The sequence below is a fragment of the Myotis daubentonii genome, chromosome 8, assembly GCF_963259705.1.
Source record: "Myotis daubentonii chromosome 8, mMyoDau2.1, whole genome shotgun sequence".
Lineage (NCBI taxonomy): Eukaryota > Metazoa > Chordata > Mammalia > Chiroptera > Vespertilionidae > Myotis > Myotis daubentonii.
In genome coordinates, this window is record NC_081847.1 from 6,139,651 (window position 1) to 6,161,330 (window position 21,680).

Sequence of the window (21,680 nt, forward strand, 5' to 3'; positions counted from 1 at the left end):
AAGTTAGTAGAACCTTTGGATAGGGCAGCAAAGATCAAAGTGTAGAATTATTGATGGGCCTAATGGTTTTCATAGGGCATGGGTTTGGGAGGAGGATGGGGTGGATGTTTTGTATTTTCTGCAAATTGCCTTCAGAAACCCAAAGATTAGGTTAAGAAAGTGGCAAAATTTTATACCCACTTATAACCTTGGGGCCTTGTCACCTCAATGTGGCGCCTCCCAACTTTTCATCACCCCCAATGCTATGAACAACGGCGTTTGCTCGAAACCGCAAATAAGTCAAAGGAGTCCCGAACTGCTATTTTTAAATTTTTATTGATTTTTTAATGCTGCACAAGACAATATTTAATTCATTTAATTCATTTATTTCTTTTATTTCTGTTTGCTGCTGTTAATTTTAGTTACTTAAAGAGAGAGGGAACCATTTTGGCCTTTTTTTCTTTTTCTTTATCTGAAGGCCGCCTTAAGCTTTCTAAATTTGGAATATTTAAGCAAGCTGAAAGGGAAAAGGGGGTTTTGCAAAATCACTCAAGGGGGAAAGGAAAGGTTGCTTTGTTAATCATGCCCTATGGTGGGTGATTAACTGCGTGTACAATTACATTTCATTTTTAATTAATTGTGCTTAAGGCTTTAATTAAATTTGGGGGTTCCCTTCTTAGAGCAGCTCATACTGACGGAGGTGCATGCGCTGGATGATGTCGCGGCAGTCGTTGAACACACGGCGGATGTTCTCGGTGTCCACAGCGCAGGTGAAGTGGGGGTAGCAGTAGTGGCGCCCATCTCCACTGGCAGTGCTGATTCTCTGTGGCACAGACAGGGACACTCGGTTAGCACCCCCTCTGCACAAACTCACCCCCGCCACTCCCCCAAGGATCCCTGACCAGCTACTAACATTAATTAAAACAAAACCAAGTCAAGGGGCACAAAAGCTAAAATTCACAGGGCAACCCATGAAATGAAACGGAAGTACTGGATAGTTTAATCCCCACATGTAGAATTAAGTTAATTTCCATCACTAAGAACAAAAGCAATCAAAGAGAGAAGTAAAGACAGTCTACTCACCAGAAACTCATCGCGGATGAAGTACTTGGCCCGGGTCACGCGTGGGTCCTCTCCAGGCTCGGGAGTCGCTAGGAAGAAAATAAATATTTTGTTAGCATATACATGATTGTATACAGAAACGAATATGCCAATGAACTGCAGAGGGTCACGTACCATCCTCAGGAGTAGTGTAGCGAGCAAATTCTGGAAAGTAGTCCTCAATTTTCGATTTTCCAGCAAGGACTTTCTCAGCGAGCAGGTCTTGCTTGTTGAGGAACAGAATCACAGAGATGGTGCGCAGCCATCTGACAGAGGGAAGCAGGGTTAAAGCCCAGTAGAAGAGCATCTCTCCTTCAGGGGCTTGAGATGCTTTCCCAAGGACTTGGACAAGATTCTGCTCTAATGCAAGGGCTGGACACCAGTCCCGGCCTCCTGGGCAAGTGGCCGGGGGGGAACCTGAGGGCTGCTCCACCCACCTGTTGTTCCAGATGCTCTTGAAGAGGTTCAGAGCCTCCTGCAGGCGGTTGGTCTGGTTGTCCTCCCGAATGACCATGTTGTAGCTGCTGCTGGCCACCACGAAGATGATGGCAGTCACATCTTTAGCACAAGAAAGCAAGGCAATATGTGTCAGAAGCACAACGATCCTTCACAATGACAAAAGCAGAAAGTCCTCAGACAGGAGAGAAGAAGCTTCCCTACCATTGAAGCATTGAATCCATTTGCGGCGTTCGTCACGCTGGCCGCCCACGTCAAACATGCTGTAAAAGAAAGGACCCCTGGTTACGCTAAAGGGCTAGACACCATTATCTCAGTTTATCAGAAAGACAACCCATTCACTTACTGGAAGTTGACTTTGTCCACCTGGAACTTGGTCTCAAAGATTCCAGAAGTCAGGACACGGCAGCGAAGCAGGTCCTAAAACATAACCAAGGTCAATGGGTCTCACCAAAGCCAACCGAAATGTTAAAAATCGCCAATCTAAGGCAAAACTCTTGAAAGCTTGAGAACGTGTGTACCTGATCGCTGGGGACATAGTCGTCCTGCTTGATGACATCAATCTTGTCCAGGAAGCTGGGAGGGAAAGGACACAGGGGGGTGTTGAGTGTGATGCCAATTTGCCCAATATCCCCGCCTCTATCCCAAGTCAAGCTAATGGAAATGATCACCCCGCAGTTAAATCAATGGGAATTCTGCTTGTATTGTTTACACTGATGACTTGAAGCTTATACCTTAGAGCGGTTAGAGCAAACGGAATTGAAGATAAATGTATTTTCTGACCAGTAGATCTGGGAACCAGGACTGGGCGCCCAGGACCCCTGGCCTACAGCTGCAGTCTGAAGTCAGGCCTAGCAGACTGTGTGCCTTTGACAATATCTAAGTAAAAACATTTTAAATGTAAAATTGTTTGGCTTTGACTAAATCAGCGGGTAATTTGAAAATTGTATACTTTCGCATCTCTCGCTTTGGGTTTCCTCCTCAAGCGAATGAAAGTGAAATGTCTCAGTTACCCAGAAGGGGTATCCCTTCCTCCTACCTTTTAAGAACCTCGATAATGACAGAGAACAAAAGAGGTTGACACACAGGGGCCCTTTGTGCCCTGACCACACTGAACAGGAAACACACACAGTGTTTCCTTCCGGTCTGTTTGGTCCATGAAATAGAACAGTCCAGATATGAAATTTGTAGTTTTTAAAAAAACCTCAGGGCCACCCAGGTTATGGGTCCTGACAGGGCAGGGAGCAGGCGCAGGGGGCTGGGGTCTCAGGGACTCCCATTAGTGGTCACTCTCTCCCCAGCTGAACTTACTGCTTTTGTGTTGCTCAACTAGATACACCGTTAGGAAAAATAACTTTTGAAAGATTGGATTAATTTAATTAACATTTAGTTAAACCCAGCGTTTTGTGTGTGTTTTTTTTTTGGGGGGGGGGGGGTCGGGTGGGGGGTGGTTGGAAGTGCTGCAAGTGGCTAATCAGAAAAGAAAGTCCAAAGGGGGGAAAGTCTATTTAAAGAAGTTCTGTAAGTTTCCCCCTTCCTTTTTACCAGGTTAGAGTTAGTCTGGCTGGAAGGATACGCTAACTTGCCCAATCAGTCTTACATTACAGCACCAGTCCAGAAATAGCTCCCCAGCCGCCCTGGCCTCCAGCGTGTTGCCATGGCAACAGAACCACAGTTCTATAAATAGCTCAGCAGCACCAAATCTTGTGAGAGAGACAGCTGGAGCAGGGCCAGGCCAAACCCCAGCTCAACAAATAAAAATAGGCAGCTTAAGAAATGGGCAAGGTACCACTACCTCAACTTTAAATTAACATAAAGGCAGTGGAGCAGAAGCTCACTGGTCAGTGCTAACCAGGGCTTCGGGGGCCTCCTCCAGGGAAGACATTTTACAAGCTATGTCCTCTTTTTCCCGAGTTTCTTAAAACTTTCCATAAACTGGGGAGGTTGCCACTTTCTTCTGAAATTGCAGGAGTACTTTAATGTTGCATTAAAAAGAAAAACTTTGAGTGGGCGGGGAGAGGTCAATGGGGGAAAAAGGAGACATATGTAAAACTTTCAACAATAAAGAATTAAATAAAAACTGTAAGATGGTGGAAGATTTAAAAAACACAACAAAGCAGCCTAAACTGCTATTAATGCGGCTGTCCCGCCTCTGCGGGCGCACTCCGGGCCCGTACCTGTCCTCTGACTTGGATCCAGGGCACAACCAGAAACAATTCCAGGATTTCCATTTGTTTTTCGTTACTATAATTAGCACTTCCAGCTTTTAGTTCAAACTTTTGGGAAAATCAGGGGCTTTGTTGAAGAAGGGGCGGGGGTCGCAGGGACTGGCCAAGATGGGACTGTTTTTCTGTCTGTTGTGAAAATATACAAACTTGCTTGTCTATTAAACCCTTTGCAATAGCAAAGCAATTATCAGCTACCAAGGAGGGGGAGTGGGGGGAGGGTGGAAGGTGGGCAGCGGCATCATTTTGTCATGTTTTTAAATTATAGCAATAAAGTAAAATATTTTTACATTATCCAAAGTGTGAGAGCTGCCCTGTCTACCTAATGCCTGGAGATCAAGCCAATTAATGACTTTAAGCTAATTAATTATAAATGTCGCCTTATTGCTAATAATGATCATTTGAACAGGCATTAATTATTTATATAAAATAATGTCACTGCACTAAAAAGTGCAATTAAGGGCTTTGAAAGCAAGTGACTGAGAAGCACTCTGCGTGCAGGGGGGGGGGGGGGGGGGGGGCAGCCGGCCGGCCACCACCAGCAGGGCTCATTGACAAGCGACTTGGTGTGGACTGTGACCACTTCCTCAGTGTGTGCCCGTGTCGTGCTGATGTGGCGAGGTCACTTACTACTGGGCACAGTCAATCAGCTGGTACTCGTTGGAGCGCTCATAGCAGGCTCGGACGCCCTCGTCCTCCCACAGAGCCTTGGCGTGCTCGTAGAATTCCTGCAGGGGGCACAAGAGAGGCCGTCAGAGGCGGAGCCTGCACCCAGGGGCCCGGCAGAGCTCTAGGGTGCGAGGGATTAAGGGTGACACAACTCATGGCTTTTTCTCTCATAGATTTTTGGTGTGACGGGTACTTGTGGGGATGGGAGAGCCAAGATTTACAAGGGGTGACAGAATTTTGCTCATTCATCTTGAGCCATGCCCTAGTGATTCTTAGTGTTTTTTTGTTTTTATTTATTTTTTCATATATTTTTATTGATTTCAGAGAGGAAGGGAGAGAGATAGAAACATCAATAATGACAGAAAATCATTGATCGGCTGCCTCCTGCCCGCCCCCTACAGGGGATCAAGCCTGCAACCCGGGCATGTGTGCCCTTGACTGGAATTTACCCGGACTTTCAGTCCGCAGGCCGATGCTCTATCCACTGAGCAAACCGGCCAGGGCAACTGTTTTTTTGTTTTTAAACATTAAGGATCCTTATGGAATTAACTCTTTCCTAAGAATCACGGAGATGTGCTCGGCAGGACAAGGTGTGGCTCTGCCGCAGGGGAGCCTGTGTCCCCTGGAGCTGTGTACCCCTCGGGGAGGCGCGAAGCACTGGGGGCGGGGCAAGGCTTACGGGAGGGAAATCAAAGTCGGGCACGTTCATCACACTCAGAATGTAGTCCACGCGGAACTGGTTCTCGGGGTTGGCCAGCTCCACGGGCGGCACCAGGTTGCTCATGGCGGCCACAATGGTCTGCAAGGGATTTAGCAGGCGGTCAGGGGCAGTTCTGTCTGACAGGGGGGCTAACAGAACGAGAAAGAACCGAGCACATACTTCAATGGCCTCCTTCAGGTTGTTTTTGATGTCCTGCACTTTGGTGGCCTTCTCACTACAGTGGGATTGAAAAAGGAAAAAAAAAATCATATGGCATCATGTTGCCTAACAGGGCCGTTTTAGTCAAGACATTCCACTAAGGATAGTATTCTGTTCTTGAAGGAGTGGGTGGAGGGTCCCGAATAAAGGTGGTCTCAAATGGCCACCTCCCAGTTCTGTCTGGAGGCCATGCCCGATTGGGCTCCATCAGCAAATTGGCATCTAGGTAGTGACCAAGGCCTACTGTACCAGAGGTTGTACCCTGTCCATTACTCCCCTCCCATGTGGTCCTGTTTGCTCCAAGCCCCCACCACACACTAGCACGGCCTCAGTGTTAGCATCTCTGCTTGGGGTGGGGGTGGCGGGGCGGGGCATTGTGTGGCCAGGGAGAAAGTTTCATGGTTCCACTTGGGGCTTCCTCCCCACTGGCAGTGGCTGAAGGAGGTGGCCCCTTATTACCACCTCAGGGCTTTTGCAGCCCTGGTCCTTGACTTGTTTGCTTGATTGTTTACTTATTTAAATAGTCATGTGTCTGTCACTGCAGCCAACAGCAATGATTGGTTGCTAGTGCCGAGCCTCTGATGCGGACAGGATGGAGACTGCCCCAGAAGTCTTTATGACCCGGGACTTTTGCATTGGGGGGCGGGACAGAAGTTAGAAGCCTTGTTGCTTTACACTGTTGATTTTAATTTGGACCTACATAATGGTCTTATGGAATTAACTGTTCCCTCAGGACACAGGCGTGCCTCTGCCACAGGTGAGCCTGTCACCTGGAGCTCTGTGTACCCCAAGGGGAGGGGCGAAGCACACTGCAGGGCGGGGCAAAGCCACGGGAGGGAAATCAATGTGTGGGATGATCCCGTCCTCCCTCGCTGGTAAAGGCCACGCCCTTGGGCTTCTGGGTACCCTCCCCCAACCCCCCTGCAGAGCCTGCACCCCATCAGGTCCATTAAAATGCTATCTTTCCAAAACTGCCCCTTCCCTGGAGGCTGGGCCCGTGTGCTTTTAGGGGAAAGGGCCCCTAGCTTGGGGCATAAGTCGTGCCAGGTCCATTGCCCCAACCCTGCCTCTGGGCTTGGGGGGCAGGTTTGGAGCCAAACACACCTGTGTATTAGACCCAGGGACATGACTGAGGAGGAGACTGAGGCCGAGAGGGAGTCTGAGTCCGCAGAAGGGACAGGGCTCATTTCTCCTGCTGTAACTTTTAAAAGAATCTCTTGAGATTTCCTATCTTCGAAGCCTTCACCTGGTTGCCTCGCCCAGAGTCAGGGGATGGAGGTGGTGACCCCTCAGGAGAGGACAGAACACGAATAGAGGAAACGCAAAGGGGTTAATAGCAGCCAGTCTGCCAGTTAGTGTGGGAGGGAGGGGCCGTGTGCTCATCTGCCAACAGCCTGCCCCCAAGAACACGGTCTTGTCTGCCTTGCTATATTCCCTGGTCATTTGCATGTGAGGGTGGACTCTCATCTTGAATGAGCTCATGGTGCCCCCTCCCCAGAGTCACCCCCTTCCTGTTCAGTTGGCCTGGGAGACCCTGCTCCTCACAGGGAGGGGCTGCGCGCGGCAGCGGCCTGGGGGGGCGGGGCCGTGAGCCTGAGCTGCACTCTGGGGGCCTCTGGGGGCTGTGACGCGGGGAGGGGGGCCCGGGCCGCTGGCCCACCCTGCAGGGAGGGGACTGGGAGTACTGAGCCCTCTGTGTTTGTGCAACTTGAAGCTCCTTCCTGCAACCAGGATGTCCAGACTCGGGGTACGGTATGCAGACGTCAGCGCTTTAACAGGACGTGTTTGACACCCCCGCCCCCCGGCTTATTTAGGGGTTCAAGCTCACCTAAGACCCCACAGGACAAATTCACTTATGTCCATTAGAAACAGGCCCCATCTCCATGGCAACGAGAGCCAGGACCCCTCCTTTGGTGTCACAGTAATTAAATCGAGCTGTCGGGGGACTAAGGCGGGACGCCCAGAGCCGGAGAGCACGGTCTCCAGGGCCAGGCTCACTCAGCTCCATTTCCGGGTTAAGGAGTGGTATGATAATTGGGAAAGTTCCCGCCTGAAAATACGGATATTTTGAGAACGTGTTCAGTCTTCTGCGTATGAGTGGATGTGGGAGTGTATCAGTATAAGGCCGCTAAAATAGGAATCCGAAACCTAATTCGGGTGTGTAACGCTCCAACATCAAAGGCTGCCATCCGAGCAATTACTATGTAGACGGAGCTATTACACTGGGGGCTGGCAGGCTCTGCCGTCACCCTCACTATCGCTTAATGAGCTGAGCTCGATGGCAAGACTCGGAGTAAAACTCCTCAGGTGGCTCCTTTCCAGGTGACACTCAAACTCTGGGGCTGAAGGACGGGGGGCATGGTCGCTCCCCGCCCCCATGGAGGAGCAGAGGGCTTGGCTCAGGTCCTAAGGGCCCCCCCTCCCCCCTCCTCCCCGGGCCTCAGTGGTGGGGGTTCTCCATCTTTGTGTTTTATGGGGACAGACAGACAAAAGAAGAGAGACAGAAGACAGACAGGGACTGCGGAGACATGCAGAGAAGTTTTATTTATCACTTATGTTAATATTGTATTTACTGCAGAAGAGTCACAGAGAAGAGCAGGCAAGGGTTAGAGGGCAGGGTTAGGCTAGCATCTAGCACACAGTTGTTCAGTAAGGACTTGTCACTACTTCTCAAATGCCAACTTTTGGTACAGTAAACTGACAGCAGTCACTTGTTACATAGATGCCTATTTGGATGTCACACTACATTTTTAACAATTAAAGAGTCAATGTCTATTTGGATGTCACACTACATTTTGAACAATTCAGGAATTAATGTCTACTTTGATGTCACACTACATTTTGAACAATTCAGGAATTAATGTCTACTTTGATGTCACACTACATTTTGAACAATTCAGGAATTAATGTCTACTTTGATGTCACACTACATTTTGAACAATTAAGAATTTCATTCCATTTTTGTTGTTTTTGTGATTTTTGGTATTTTTCAATTTTTTTGTGATTTTGTATTTTTCAATTTTTTTGTGTTTTTTTTTCTCCCCTCAGTTATCTTTAGAGTTAGGTGTAGTCCCCCCTCCCCCCACCCCCTCCCCTTCTACCCCCCCTCCCCCCCACAACAGAATAGTATTCTTATTAGAAGTTCCTAAAACGGGTAATCCCAGCATGCAAGGGTGATAGGACAGTCGGGGGAAGGGGAAGAAGAGAAACCGTAGCCATCATCTAGGGGTAAAATATTCTAAAAGAAACAGATAACAAACACGTGTCAGTCACTTTGTCCCGACCCGCATCTCCTTTGCCCCGCCCCTCCCAGCCACTTCTCGGAGATGTCCTAACTCAGTCCATGGCCCTGCATGGTCTCATGAGAAAGCTGCCGATGACAGCATGCTGAATGTGCAGGCACAGCTGGAGCGGGTTACCTGTCATGCATGCATGTGTGTGCTAGCATGTGATGGTGGTGGGGATGCAGGAAGTGAAGAAAAAAATAATTGGATAATGAATGAGGGGAAAGATGGATGCCATCGCTCTTCTGTCCTGCCCACTAGCTGACATACAGGCCTCGAATTAAAGTGATAACTTTTCAAGACCAGAGGCTTTTCGAGATCATTGAATGACTTATCCCCTCAGCCCACGTGCCAAGTACTTCTTTTTCCCAAATTAAGGAGGGCGTGGCACCTCGTATTTTAAGAGGAAATTTTTCTCAGAGAGGTCCGAAATTTTAAAATCAGACCACCCACTGGGTGATGGAATTTAGTAGTTTTTTTAAAAAGTAGCAGATTCAAATGAAGAGCTGGGGGGGGGGGGCAGGTAGGGGCGGGGGACTGGACGGGATAGAACCATAAGGAAAAACAGCAATTCTCCAAATCCTAAACTGATGGTCTAAGGCTGGAAGCTGTAGCTCTCCCCCAGCTGGATCTAATTATACTTTAAGGATGGCCAACAGAAACCCCACAGCAGAACTGTTTTGCATTTCACGTGCTATGAGATGAAGTTGTTTGTGTTGTTTGCAAATGTATATCAAGATGGATGATGGCCCCTGAATGATTTTTGCGTTCTTCCTGGGACTCTGCCCTCAGTTTCCCAATATGATCTTCATGTCTGTTTGTTTAAAAGTTTTTCTGTTTTTGAATGTGCCTACCCTTCGCTGTTGCTCCTGGCAGCCTGCGGGTCCTCTTCGCCGCCCCTTTTAAAGAGAGATTGAAAGCTCACCTAATCTGCAAGGCACTGCAATTTCACAAAATCCCCACCCAGCCTCTCTACATTCCTCAGCAAAGGGCCGCCATCCCCTTAATGCCTAGGTGGCCTGGGGCTGCGGGCCCTGGAGGGAGAATTCCACACCTTGGCTGCAGTATTAGCAGAGCCCTCAGAAGGGACTGCTAATTATTTTCTTGTGCTTTCCCTACTGGTACATGCACCAGGGAGCCAGCAGTGACTTATCTCCATTCTCTGGAGAACACAGCAGTACCTGCGAGGTCCTCGAGCTCCCAGACCTCCATCCTCAGTGTTGTACCTGAACAGAGGCAGCACACGGGTGACTTCTGCCTGTGACATCTGCCGCAACAGCAAGACCTCCCTTCCTGCAGCCCAGAAACTACCTATATGATGTTTTTATTTATGAATAACTGTTCATAATTGTCAGCAATTAAGACCATATATGGATTTCGAAAACCAAATAACCTTTCAAAACGCAGTCTTCCCGACTGGTGGGCACCCCACCCTGCAGGTCTGAGGGGCAGCCTGGCTAAGCGTGGGGGGTTTGTCATCGATTAGCTGATTAGCTCAGCCAGCAATGATGGCGGCTTCTTCTGCACTCGTGTAAGGAAGTTAGCCGTGCGTTAGGGAAATCTGACTTTGACCTCTATTTCTGAAAGTCAGATTAGAATTACAAGTTACTCTACACAGGTAACCAGCACGCAGTCTGCGACAGTGAAGGCAAGTTGAATAGCTCAGCCAGCACTAAGGAAGCGCACATTTACTCACGGGAGGAGGGACAAGACCCCGCACCCGGCGGCCGTTTCCTAGGGAATCCCTGGCTACGAGGGAAACTGTCTTTGTTGCAATACCCCAGCAAGGGAAAGGGGAAAAAGAGGCTCCTTGGACAAGATAAAAATAAGGCTTCTAGACTCACACTAAGAATTCCCTGCATGTCACTTTCGCAGGCTAAATTTAACATTCTTGAGCATTACCTATGGCTTCCTCTACAAAGCAGGCAAACTGGGAACTCGCTTCCTCTTTTTAAAAAAAGAAAAGAGAGAAGTTCTGGTTTAAATGCCTGGACTGCATTACAGACTGGCTCACTGAGGGAGGAAAATCCTTTCTCTAAAAATTAAAAATAAAGAGGGCAATTAGAATTATAAAACTTTAAATTATTTTCAGGATGTCCGATCTTCCATCGGACAGAACTAAGGTAAACAGTGGCTGCCACATCCCTTTAAAAACGGGAGCCGTGTAGTTTCAAACAAAATATTTATCTCGAGGGTCCGCAGGCGGTCCGGGTTAACCTGCCTCCTGAAACGCTCCCCCTTAAGTTGTGGGGAGGGGGAATTATGCAAGGTTTTTCTTTAAATGACAAACTCGTATAACTGGAAGTCTGTCTCCAGTTTGTTTATTGACCGGTGGCCATTTCTGGGGGCAGGACTTTACTGAAGGGTGTGTAAGGAATTAAGATTTTCAGAACTGGCTTCTGTGAGAGAAGGCAGCTTGTGTAATTAACAGCATGTATGGGCGTATTGACGACTCTCTGGGAGTCGGCCATAAAGTTGGTGAAACAGCCCATCCCACCGAACTCAAGGGGAAAGCCTAAAAAGCACCTCAACTGAAACATCCATTTGCATGATGTCATCCTTTTCTTACCCCCACCCCGACCGCTTGATCTAAGAAATTCTAGAATTTTCCATAAAGAGCTGCCTTCGGCGCAGTTTAATCTCTGAAAGGTGATAAAATTGTTTCCCTGGTACTCGGGGGGCAGTAGGGCTTTTTTACTGGAGTTTATGGGGTCTGCTTGCTTTTGCGTGTATAACTGAATTAAACTGTGCCCCCATGACTCGGTGGTCCCCCTTCCGAAACTAAAGGGAATGCAACGGAGGGGTCAACTTTCACCTGGGTTAGAGAGGCTGAACTGCTAACCAGCTAGTAATGGTGAACCAGTGCCCTCACCAGGAAAACAGGCTGGTCAGCTTAGCTGGGGCCCGAGGGGAGCAACTCCCAACTAGCCGGAGGCGCGCTCCCCTCTGCCTGCGCACTGCCCGGCAGGCATGACCGTATTTTTTTCCATCCCTCGCACATGCGTTTTCTTCTCATCTTTATTCACATCGCGGTTCCGTCACATTGCCTTAGACCACGATGCCTAAAAGGACGTTTCAAAGGCAAAAGTGCCCCTTGATCCAGCCAGAAGTACCTAACTCCTAGCCTTCCCATCATTTAAATATCCCCTCTATGTCCCTTCAGGCACAACTATCGATTTTTAAAGAGGAAAACGATGATTTGCCCATAACATTAATTCCAAGGGTGTGTGTCGGGGGGATGAGTACTTATTAATAAGGGCTGACTCTTCTAACTTTGTTTTGTGAGAGAATATTATTGAAACAATGTTTCTTTAATAGTTAAAACACCACCCTGCCCTGGTGCATTGCGGTGAAATCTGCTGGGGGGGGGGGGGTGCTCTGCAGTGGTGGGTGTCACCTGACTAAGGGGTGGCCGCAGCCCGTGTCAGCCATGTTGGGGACCCACTGCACCAAAGCCTGCGGCAGACCTGTCCCGGGGCCAGCCAGGCGTCTTTCCTGGGGAAGGGGAGGTGTTTTCACATGACACTGGTGCTTACTGCTATTACTATTATGATCTGTTGCTGCAACAAATATTAAAAGGAGGGAGGGGGAAATCCCTAAAGAGCTCTCCCCAGGATTTTCTAATACGCAGGCTGAAAAAATTAAATGAAAATTGGCTGCCCAGTCTCCCAAGCTACCTAAACTTCCTCAAGGTTAGTATCCAGTGTGTCCCTGTCCCTGGTGCGGCTTAGACACTTACTCTCCATTAAACCCATTAACATGCAGAATCCTCATTTGCTTGACAATGGTGCTTTTACCAGATTCTCCCGCACCTAGAAAAGGAAAGTGAGTCTCAGGTTATGAAGGAGGCATGTTACACACTCTGGGCAGTGAGAGGACTGCTGCTTTCCCGCAGAAGCAACACAGAGAGAAAAAAAACAAACAAAATAAAGACGTGCACTTTTCATTGACATTTTGACGCATCAAAAATATAATAAATGTCCAACTTTGTGTCCCTGCAGTATTTCACCATTAGAATAACAAACAAGAATTAAAGGTTTGGGCTGTTTTAAAATTTGTGGGGTGGGGAAGCAAAGGGGGAGGAGAAAATGATGCAATTTTGTCATTTTGGGGAGGGGGTGCGAGAAAATTGAAGTTCAAACTGTGAAACTGAATCCTTGAAACTGAGAATTCAGGTAAATTGCACACATGAATGTGTAGAGCCATATAATTCATTGTTTGTCAGATGCTTCATGGTTAAATACCCAGGGCCCACCACCAGTGCCCGGACACTGCAGTCTGACGCAGCACTTGCCTCCCAAGCACTGTCCCAAAGCAGATGCTCCCCGGGCAGGCCCCCCCGCCCCTCGCCCAGGCTACTGAAAATTCAGTGCCTCAAACCGCAGCCTGGCATTTTACCCAACACCCCCCCCCCCCTTCTCTCTGGATTCAGCAACCATGTTATACGGGAGGGGGGAGTGGTAGAAGACCACCAATTTTATCTTCTGGAAAAACACATTCTAATACCAAATATAGTGTTTGAGAACCACATTAACATGCAGCAACTCTAATAAGAGTTAAAAACTTTAACCATAAAGAAAAATATACCTAGAAACCACTGCGTTTTCAAAGATGTCAAGCCCTTCCCAGCTAAAAGTAAGAAGGGTGACATATCACCATTTAAAATGACCTTACCTTTATAAGAATAGTGAAGAACCACATTTCCAGGCTAGAAGGAGGTCTGCTATTTTATTTTTTTTTCATTTTCTTTTTTGTAAATACACACGGTCCCACAAATAATGCTGTGTGAGACATTTTTTACCTCTCTCACACAAACCTGTTGGGGTTTTTTTTCTTTACCTCCCCCCCCCCCCCCCCCGCCCGCCGCCCCTTACTTTTCTTAATTGTTTTGTTTTACTTCCCAGAGAGTAAAGCAGTCCTCCTTCTCCTGACTTTTCACAAGACTGTAATCAGTACCTGGGAAAGTTCAAATGTTTCTAAAGAAACATTGATTTCAAAGCAAACACTCTATCTTAATGAGTCTCACTCTCATACATTAAAATATTAAAGGAATTATTAGGAGATTCCATGAAGAGAAAGCATAAAATTACTCAAGAATCTCCAATATTCTTATTTCAGAGGTGTTAGGATGCGTAATACTGCTTTTAGAGGCACGAAACAGATCTGTGCCTCAGTTTCCACGTATATGAAATAAGAGAATTGGGCTGAAAAAGTTTTTTTGTGGTACGTAATTCACTATTAAATTAAGATGGATTAAAAAGAGGACTCGGGACATCATTGTTTCCTCTTTTTTTGGGGGGGGAGGGGTATTTGGTGAGAATCACCTTAAAAATGCAAAATGTGTTACACTGGCTAGGGCTGCAAACACCTGTGCCAGAGGCTATCAATAAATTGTGATAAAACGTAGCCATATAGGACATCTGGGGAAGGTGAGATGCAAGGTGTGTTCAAAAGTAACAGTCTCAAATTAAGTGGAGACTTTGTGATTATTGCACAAAGGTGTTAGAAATTTAAGGTACCATTAGCATACTTGTTTCAAATTAGTATTCAGGTAACGAGATGGCATCCAAGGAAAAGATTCTAGACTTTTCCAGGCTTATACTTTGAAATCAAGTTTATGCATATTATTCTTCACATAGTATAATTCTGCCTTTAGAAGTTTTAAATAAGACCTCAACATATGCATCATTTAATTACTGAAATTGCAAGTGCACAAACACCAAAAAAACTTATTTACACTTAATAATTTTCTGCTTTATATAAGCCTGGACTCAGGAGAACAAAGACATAACCCATCCAAACAAGCAAAGCAAACACCACAAAGAAAAGCAGCCTTTACACTTTATTCTTTATAACTAAGCTGTTTTGTTGAAGTGTGACCATGAACTAGGTCTTAACCTACCAAATTCACCAGTTCAGATAACCAAATTACCGAGGAAGTGGAAAACTTCCATACTAATTAATGCTTGTGTAATTATTCTGGTCATTTCACCACTTTTTTTAAATGCTTTTTTTGTTTTATTTTAACTCCCCCCCCCCTCCCCAAAGCAGCACCTTTTAGAAAAAAGGAGGAAAGGTCATCTCAAATTCCACCCCCCTTTTTGGCCGAAGTAAAAACCGCAATCAAGAGAGAAAACCCAGAACCAAACAACCAAATGTCACTTGACAAACAACTAATTAACGTCTTTTCATGTCCTCCACCTGGAAAAAGGGTCTCCTTAAAGCGCACTCGACCCCCTCCCCCCTTGAAAAGGACAAAAAAACGCCATTTCCAGACCCAGAAGCCATTTACAGACAAATGTCATTTTCCAGTTCTGATTTGTGAATTGCCCCCCCCCCCCTTTCCACAAAGTACTCTCAATGTGGAGGACTAACAGGAAAATATGTGTGTTAATGGTTTATTGGGGGGAGGCGATGCTGCTGGGGGGGTGGGGGGTGAGGGCAGCTGCTACAATTAATTCTCTTCCTTGCTTTTGAAAAAGCCTGCATGTCTGGAAGGGGGGAAAAAGGTCATACTGTAAAAATGACGTGTCAGTTGGCTTCACTGGGCACTTAGCGTACCAACTCCATTTTTTTTTTTTTTTTTTGATTCTCCTTCCCTTCTTTCCACGGCCGGGCCGGGCCCAGGACACGTCTGCTCCGCGCACAGTGTGTCCGGCCTGAAACGCACCAAGTCGCGCCCAGCGCCGCCGCTCTCCCTCCTCCCCCACCCCCACTCCGGCGCCACGACTCGCCCGCGCCCCCTCCCCCTCCCGCACCACCTTTACACTCGGAACCCTTCCGAGGGGCTGATGTCACCCGCCCCCCCTCCTCGGCCACTTCCCCCGCCAAAGCCTCCCTTTGGGGAGGCCGTTTAGGCCACTGCGGCGCCCCCCCGCCCCTTCTGGCCCCTCTTTCTTTCTCCCCTTCCCTCTCCGAACAAATCACACACCCCACGGAGGCGGGTCCCCCTCCTTCTGCCCGCCACCCCATTTCCTGTCCCCGAAACCCTTTTTGTCGCAGTCTCCCGAGCCCGGTGGGGCTCCCCCTCCCCCTTCCCAACAAGCACCCAAGTCCCCGGCGTCGTGTAGGCCTCGCGGAAAGAGAAAAGAGCGAGGGGGGAGGGCAGAGAGAAGGAAAGAGCGAGAGCCGGCCAGGGGAGGGGGACCCGCGCCCGCCTCGCCAAGCCCCCCGACCCCATTTTGAGCCCCGCCCGCCGATTCTGCGCCCCGGGGTCCCCCTTCCGGCCTCGTCCCCAGAGACAGAGCCCTCGGGCGGGCCACGGGCTCGGGAGCGCGCGCCCCGGGCGGGGGACGGGCTCGGCGCGCGCGGCCTGCGGGGCGCCCCGAGGGGCTCCCGAGCCGGGCCGGGCCGGCGCCCCCCGCCCCGCCCTTACCCAGCAGCAGCAGGCGGTGCGTGGCCCGGTAGACCTGCTTGTCCTTCTGCAGTTGCTTCTCGATCTTTTTGTTGGCCTCGCGCTGCGCCTTCTCCTCGTTGCGCTGGTCCTCGGTCTTACTGTTTCCGAGACAGCCCATGGCGGCGGCGGCGGGGCACGGGGCGCGGCCGGCTGCGGCGGGTCGGGCTCGGGCGGCCTCAGGCGGGCCGAGAGGGCTGGGGCAGCGCCGGGCGGGCGGGCCGGGCGCGGGCTCGGCTCCTCGGGGAGGAGCGCGCGGGGCGGACTGCGAGCCGCACGGGGAGGGTGGTGTCGGTCGGACGGAGGGGAACGAGCCGCTCCCCGCCCCTCGAGCCGAAGCCAAAGGGGCTGATGGCCGCTCCGGGCCGAGGCGGACCAGAGCAGGAGCTGCGGGAGCTGCTGCCGCCGCTGCCGCCGCCGCCGCTCTTATTGCCTCGGCCCGGGCCCGCCGCCCCTACCCAAAAGGGCCCCGGCGGGCGGGGGGAAGCGGGGGGAGAAGGAGGCGGCGGCGAGGGGGGTGGAAGGAGGAGGAGGAGGGATGAGGAGCAGCCGCGGCAGCAGCCGCGGCGGCGGGGAGGGCGGGAGCTGGCGGAGGGAGGCGCCCCCCGGGTGCCCGGGGAGGGGGTCCCTCCGCCCGCACCCGGCCGGGACGGGACGGGACAGGCCGGGGAGCCGCCCCCTCGCCCCCCGGGCTTGGGCCCCCAACGGGCGGGCCGCGGGGGGAGAGGGGGCGGCCCTGAGCCAGTGACGACCCCTCGCACGACGCCAACGCTCCACCCCCCAGGCCGCGTAGCCTGGCGGCCCCCGAGGCCGCCGCCCCCCTCCTCCCGCAGGCGCCGCCGAGGGGCCGGGGTGGGCGGAAGGGGAGGGAGCACGAGCCAGAGCCCGGACTTCGGAAAATTTTCTGAGAGAGAGAGAGGCACAGAGAGAGCGGAGCGGAGTGGAAAAGCTGGGCGAGCACGAACCAAAGCACAGAGCAACCGAAAAGGAAAATGTGTTCACACACACACACAAACTTAATAAAACTCCACACTGACAGCGATGGTGGTGGTGATGGTGGTGTCGTGGTGGTGGTGGCGGGGGTGGGGGGCGGGGGGGGGACTAGATGAGCCTCTCCCCGCGCCCCCGGCGTCGGGCGCCGTGGCCCGAGCCGAAGGACCCCGTGGCCCCGGGGCGCCCGCGGCCTCTGCGCTTGGTGCGGCCACCCCAGTAGGAGAAGAAGGCGCAGCCCAGGAACATTCTGAAGCAGCAGGTCGCCCCAAACACGAAGCCACAGCCACGGCCATGCTCCGTGCGCTTCTGGAGCAGGAAGTTGAGCACCCACGAGGGGCTGCGCACGGAGAACATCAGAAAGACCATGAGGGGCAGGTGGGCGCTCAGCTCGCTGGACTTCGGTGACCCTGGCAGCCACGCGACGCCCCCCACGCGGGGCTCAGCGTAGTAGGCGTCGTCCTCGTCCCAGAACCACTGGGCCCAGATCCTACTCGTGCCCCCGATGCCGGCGCCCTCGCCGCCCCCTCTTGCGCCCTCCGCGGCGCCCGCGGCGGCGGCGGCGGCGGCGGCCTCCGGGTAGCGGGCCGCCTCCGGGGCTGCTGACCCCTTCTTCTTCTTCTTCTGCATCTTCTCCAACTTCTTCCTCTCCTTCTCCTTCTTCTTCTCCGCCTTTCGCCTCTGCTCCAGCAGCTTCTTCTCGAGCTTTCTCCGCTCCTTTTCGGTCAGGAACTTCTCGGGGGGCACCTCGCACGGCAGGTTCTTGGGGTTCTTCCAGGGCTTCTTGGGGTCCCCGCTCTTCCACAGTGCGGGCGGCTCTCTCGGCTCGGCCAGCGCTGCAGCCGCCGCTGCAGCTTCGGCAGCCACCTCGGCCGCAGCCGCCGCCGTCTTCTTCTCGCTGTCCAGCGCCCTGGCTTTGATCTTCCTGGCTATCTTCAGCATGGTTGCTGGGCCACCTCGGGTTGCCTGGTTCCCGCCTGGCCCGGGCGCCCTGCTTGCCCCTGGCCTCGGCCTGGCGGAACCCCGTGCGCCCCGTGTCGGGGGTCTCCGCTGCAATGCCCGACGCGCTGCCCCGGGGCCGCGGAGCGCGGCTGCCCGGCTTCGGGCTGCTGGGCTAGTTGCCTAAGAGTTAGCGCCAAAAAGGATGAGCAAATGAAAAAAGGGCGAGAACACACCAAAAAGCACCCAACAACAGCGAAAAACCAAAAAGCACCAAGAAATGTCAAACAACTAAAAAAAAAAGTGCAGAGACGCGATGGCACGAGTTTGCTGTTACCCTCAGACGCTCCTTGGGCTGGCTCTTGGGCACGCCAATGGAGAGAAGAAGAGAGAAAAGAGAGAATTGGGGGGTGCCCGGGAGCCGAAGGGCAGGGAGGCAGCGCCTGGGCGCCCCTGCCCTGTCCCAGCGGCTCTTGCCCGCGCCAGGCCACTCGCACTTCGCGGGAAGCCACGGGGCACCGGGACTTACATGTGAGTGAAGTGCACTCACACGCAAGGCAGTGCCTGCCGGCCGCCCGCAGCCGCCCCGCGCCGGGACAGGGGTTCGCTCCAGCCGAGGCGCCGCAGCCCCGAGCCAGAGAGCCGGCGAGTGCCGCGCAGGGCCAGCCACTTGACGCAGCCCGCTCCGCGGTGCCGACGCGACTGAGTGTCCCAGCAGAAGACCAGCGCTCCTAACCAGTCCGATGACGCCCCAGCCTCTTCAGAGGACTGACCCACAGCGGTGGCCCCTATAAACCGAAGGGGAAGCCGAAAAATCGGCCTGCCGAGGACGTACCCAAATGGGCCGCCGCGCACCCTAGGGGTGTGGGCCGATATGCAGACGTCACAGGAGTGGGCAGGGGGCGTGAGGGGTGCAGTAGTGGGGGGCACGGGGGCACCCAAGTTGGTGGGCACCGGACCCCGCCTCCCAGACCTGCCTCCCAATTTTCGGTGAGTGGTGTAGCCCTGGGCGGCGTGCAAAGTGTGCGACGGCGGCGGCGCTTACCCCTGCTGCGCGCCTTACCTCCAGCTTCCCGGTTAGTGCACGCGGGACCGCTAGCACCCCTCCCTCTGGCGGCGCGCGCCCGCGGAGGTAGGTGTCGGCAGCCTAACTACTTTCGACGCCTAGAAAGCGGTTCAGATCTGATGAGAGGTGCTATGTGAACGCAAAACGAGCATTGCTGGAAGCTGCAGGCAGCCGGCCGGCGACACGGGAGCCAAGCAGTGTTGGCCAAAGGAGGCTGCGGAGTCGGCGCGCCGGCGTCTTCCCAGGCGGGAGAGGTGGTGGAGTCGGGTGTCCCGTTCTCCAGGCCTGGCCTGGGGGCCGCGGGGTGGCTCTGGAACAGAGGGAAAAGTAGTTTACTGAACATGAATTTGTTTGCAGAATGTTTAAAAACTCTAGTGTCCCCACTCCACTCTTGCCCCACACACTAGCATGTGGCAGAGAGCACTGGGTTAAGAGCAAGGACACCAAATTCTCAACCACGGAGCCGCTGCTCACTTCCTGAGACCTCGGTTAAATCACTTGCCGTCACTCCGGTGTCTGCTTAGGTACAGTTCGTTCATTCAGTAATGTTTGGTCCGTGTGGTCCACCTTGTGCCCAGGTGAGCAGGAGTCGCAGGCGATCAGGCTGAGACGGCATGGCTGCCGCTGCTGCCCAGCAGGCCTGCCTGCCAAGAGACTCGGACGGACAAAGTAATGGTAAACTCTCTCTCCCACCTTTAAACTTTTTTGACTTCTAAAGAGTCAGTAAAACTTCGGATGTTTGGGGGGAAAAGAAAGGACGGAAGCCCACCTGTAAACCGAAACACACAACACACCTAAGGTCCTGGGGTGATTGTTTGCTACTTTGGAGCAAACTGTTGTGAACAGTTTTAAGTTTTCTTTGAAAATAGAAAGACACTATTAACTCTTCAACAGGACTGTTGAAATTCCCCCTCACCCCTGTCTGTTCAACCCAAAGTAAAAAGTGTGACACCAAGTCACACACTTGGGATTCAGAACAGGAAGCAAAAGCTACAGGTCAGACCCCATGCCCTGCAGCCCCCGCTCTGCCCGGGTGGCCTCCAGCTTTTCCAATGACACTGCACAGCGGTGCCTGACCTCCCCCGACACCAAACTAAACTAAGCGGGACTTTGTCACACTTTGGATTTTGGCCTTTTCCACACAAAAATACACCTCCTTTTGGAAAAAAGCTCAAAGGCACGACTGTTCTAGGTGACCAGGTGATGCTCTGAACATAAACAACAGCAGATAAAGATACTGAAGCTGAATGTGCTGGGCAGCCAAGCGGCAGTGGGGCCTCGCAATCAATGACGAGTGACTCTGAGGTCGGGACTCACAGTCACCCACCAGCCAGCTCAGAAACAACCTGAGTTTCCTATCTTCATATACTAAGTAAAACTTCTTGGTTATGTTTCATTGATTGGTTGACTTAAAAAAAAATAGGTGAAGACTTGGAAGAAGGAAGAAGAGGTCATAATTTCTTCTTATGCTCCATTTGTTCAAAAGCATCTTCCTCCCTGCTTCTAATGTGTCAAAGCACAAACACATTGTATTTACGGGGAACAAGGTAAATAGGAACCAACACAACCGCCCTATTTCTGCCAGTAGCTACACATTACTCCAAGGAATGTAATGAACAGGGTCCTGATTTGGAAACCCCCCTGAGCTGGGTCACCACTCCCCTTTTTGAGGAATCTCATACCTAAACTTTGAAAGCAGTGCATCTGTGCCACCTCACATCCTGACACCTATTCCAGGCAAAGCGCGATCCGGATGGGACTATTGTCCTAGAAATGTATGAAGCGAGGTCAGGCTTTAGTCATTTCAACTTCTAACCTAGCAGGCCACCCTTGAAAAAAGGTTTTGTTGGTTTTTTTAAAAAAAGAAATGTAGGTTTCACCTATATTTTATTATGACCAACCACTGATGGACAGATAAAGCATTTACTTTGTAAATAAATGACAGCAGATGGGACCCAGGGTTTACAGGTAAGCAAATGGTACTAAGAGCTCGGGAACACAAGCCCATTTGCGGTCTGGTCAGCTTTCTGTTTTCACTCCACACAAAGGGAAAGATGAGATTTTACTTAATTAGCGTGGTGAGCTGGCACTGCATACAGTTTTCAGTCTTGCATTTGACCTACCCAGGCTTTAAAAGTTTTAATTTTTTTTTAAAGTCTTTCCAATTTGGAGGCCACCAAGTGTGACCTTTTCATATGAATTAGTAATTTATTTTACCAGGTCATTACCATTTTAAGTACCTGGTTTATGCTTTAAGAGGAGAACAATGCATTAGCATAATTCTTGGTACAGTGCAGGCTAGAGACTTTTGCAGTGGAAGGGGCCTCTCATTTGGCTCAGGGGGAGATGGAAGTGGTGGAAACTTCAGGCTCCAGAGAGGAGCAAAGGGTCAGAGTGTCCAGGGTATGAAATGGCCAGGGAGGGCACAGGTCCCTGGCTCAGGTGACTTGCTTCAGGCCAAAGCCAGCAAGTTGGGATAATAACACCCCAACCTAAAACACTAGGTCACTGAGTGATACAACCTGGTCAAACCGATGGTGTCACATGCTGCACAGAGGGACAGCCTAGCAGAATCTTTCCCAACACTGCATATTTTACCACAATGGGCGAATTCACACGACAGTGTTTGAGTTTTGAGGTCTTGGGAGCTTCATGTTTA

The 21,680-nt window shown here is 51.3% G+C and overlaps 2 protein-coding genes across 10 annotated transcripts; both read right to left on the reverse strand.

Annotated features, from left to right (window-relative positions):
• Positions 1 to 296: 296 nt before the first annotated feature.
• LOC132239194 (guanine nucleotide-binding protein G(s) subunit alpha isoforms short) lies at positions 297 to 16,408 on the reverse strand. 9 transcript variants are annotated; one of them, XM_059705181.1, is made up of 13 exons: positions 16,009 to 16,408; positions 12,373 to 12,445; positions 9,488 to 9,532; positions 5,311 to 5,365; positions 5,110 to 5,229; positions 4,392 to 4,489; positions 2,058 to 2,112; positions 1,883 to 1,956; positions 1,741 to 1,799; positions 1,518 to 1,638; positions 1,216 to 1,346; positions 1,063 to 1,130; positions 297 to 802 (listed from the first exon to the last, which is right to left on the reverse strand). In XM_059705181.1, the coding sequence occupies exons 1-13, from the start codon at positions 16,145 to 16,147 to the stop codon at positions 656 to 658; spliced, it is 1,185 nt and encodes a 394-aa protein (XP_059561164.1). In that variant the 5' UTR covers positions 16,148 to 16,408; the 3' UTR covers positions 297 to 655. The 9 variants fall into 9 exon arrangements, with proteins under 9 accessions (XP_059561164.1, XP_059561163.1, XP_059561166.1 ...); XM_059705180.1 differs by having other exon boundaries at positions 5,311 to 5,368; XM_059705183.1 differs by lacking the exon at positions 9,488 to 9,532.
• Positions 16,409 to 16,642: 234 nt separating this feature from the next.
• On the reverse strand, positions 16,643 to 18,728 carry LOC132239195 (uncharacterized). Its single transcript, XM_059705190.1, has 2 exons — positions 18,485 to 18,728; positions 16,643 to 18,316 (listed from the first exon to the last, which is right to left on the reverse strand). The coding sequence occupies exon 2, from the start codon at positions 17,956 to 17,958 to the stop codon at positions 17,128 to 17,130; it is 831 nt and encodes a 276-aa protein (XP_059561173.1). The 5' UTR covers positions 17,959 to 18,316; positions 18,485 to 18,728; the 3' UTR covers positions 16,643 to 17,127.
• Positions 18,729 to 21,680: the final 2,952 nt, after the last annotated feature.

Coding starts and splice junctions, on each gene's coding strand:
- LOC132239194 (XM_059705180.1), bottom strand. CDS start 16,147: ATGGGCTGTCTCGGAAACAGTAAGACCGAGGACCAGCGCAACGAGGAG. Junction 4,490..5,109: donor CCGACTTTGATTTCCCTCCC/GTAAGCCTTGCC, acceptor TGCCCCCTGCAG/GAATTCTACGAGCACGCCAA. Junction 1,131..1,215: donor CTACACTACTCCTGAGGATG/GTACGTGACCCT, acceptor TTTTCTTCCTAG/CGACTCCCGAGCCTGGAGAG.
- LOC132239195 (XM_059705190.1), bottom strand. CDS start 17,958: ATGCTGAAGATAGCCAGGAAGATCAAAGCCAGGGCGCTGGACAGCGAG.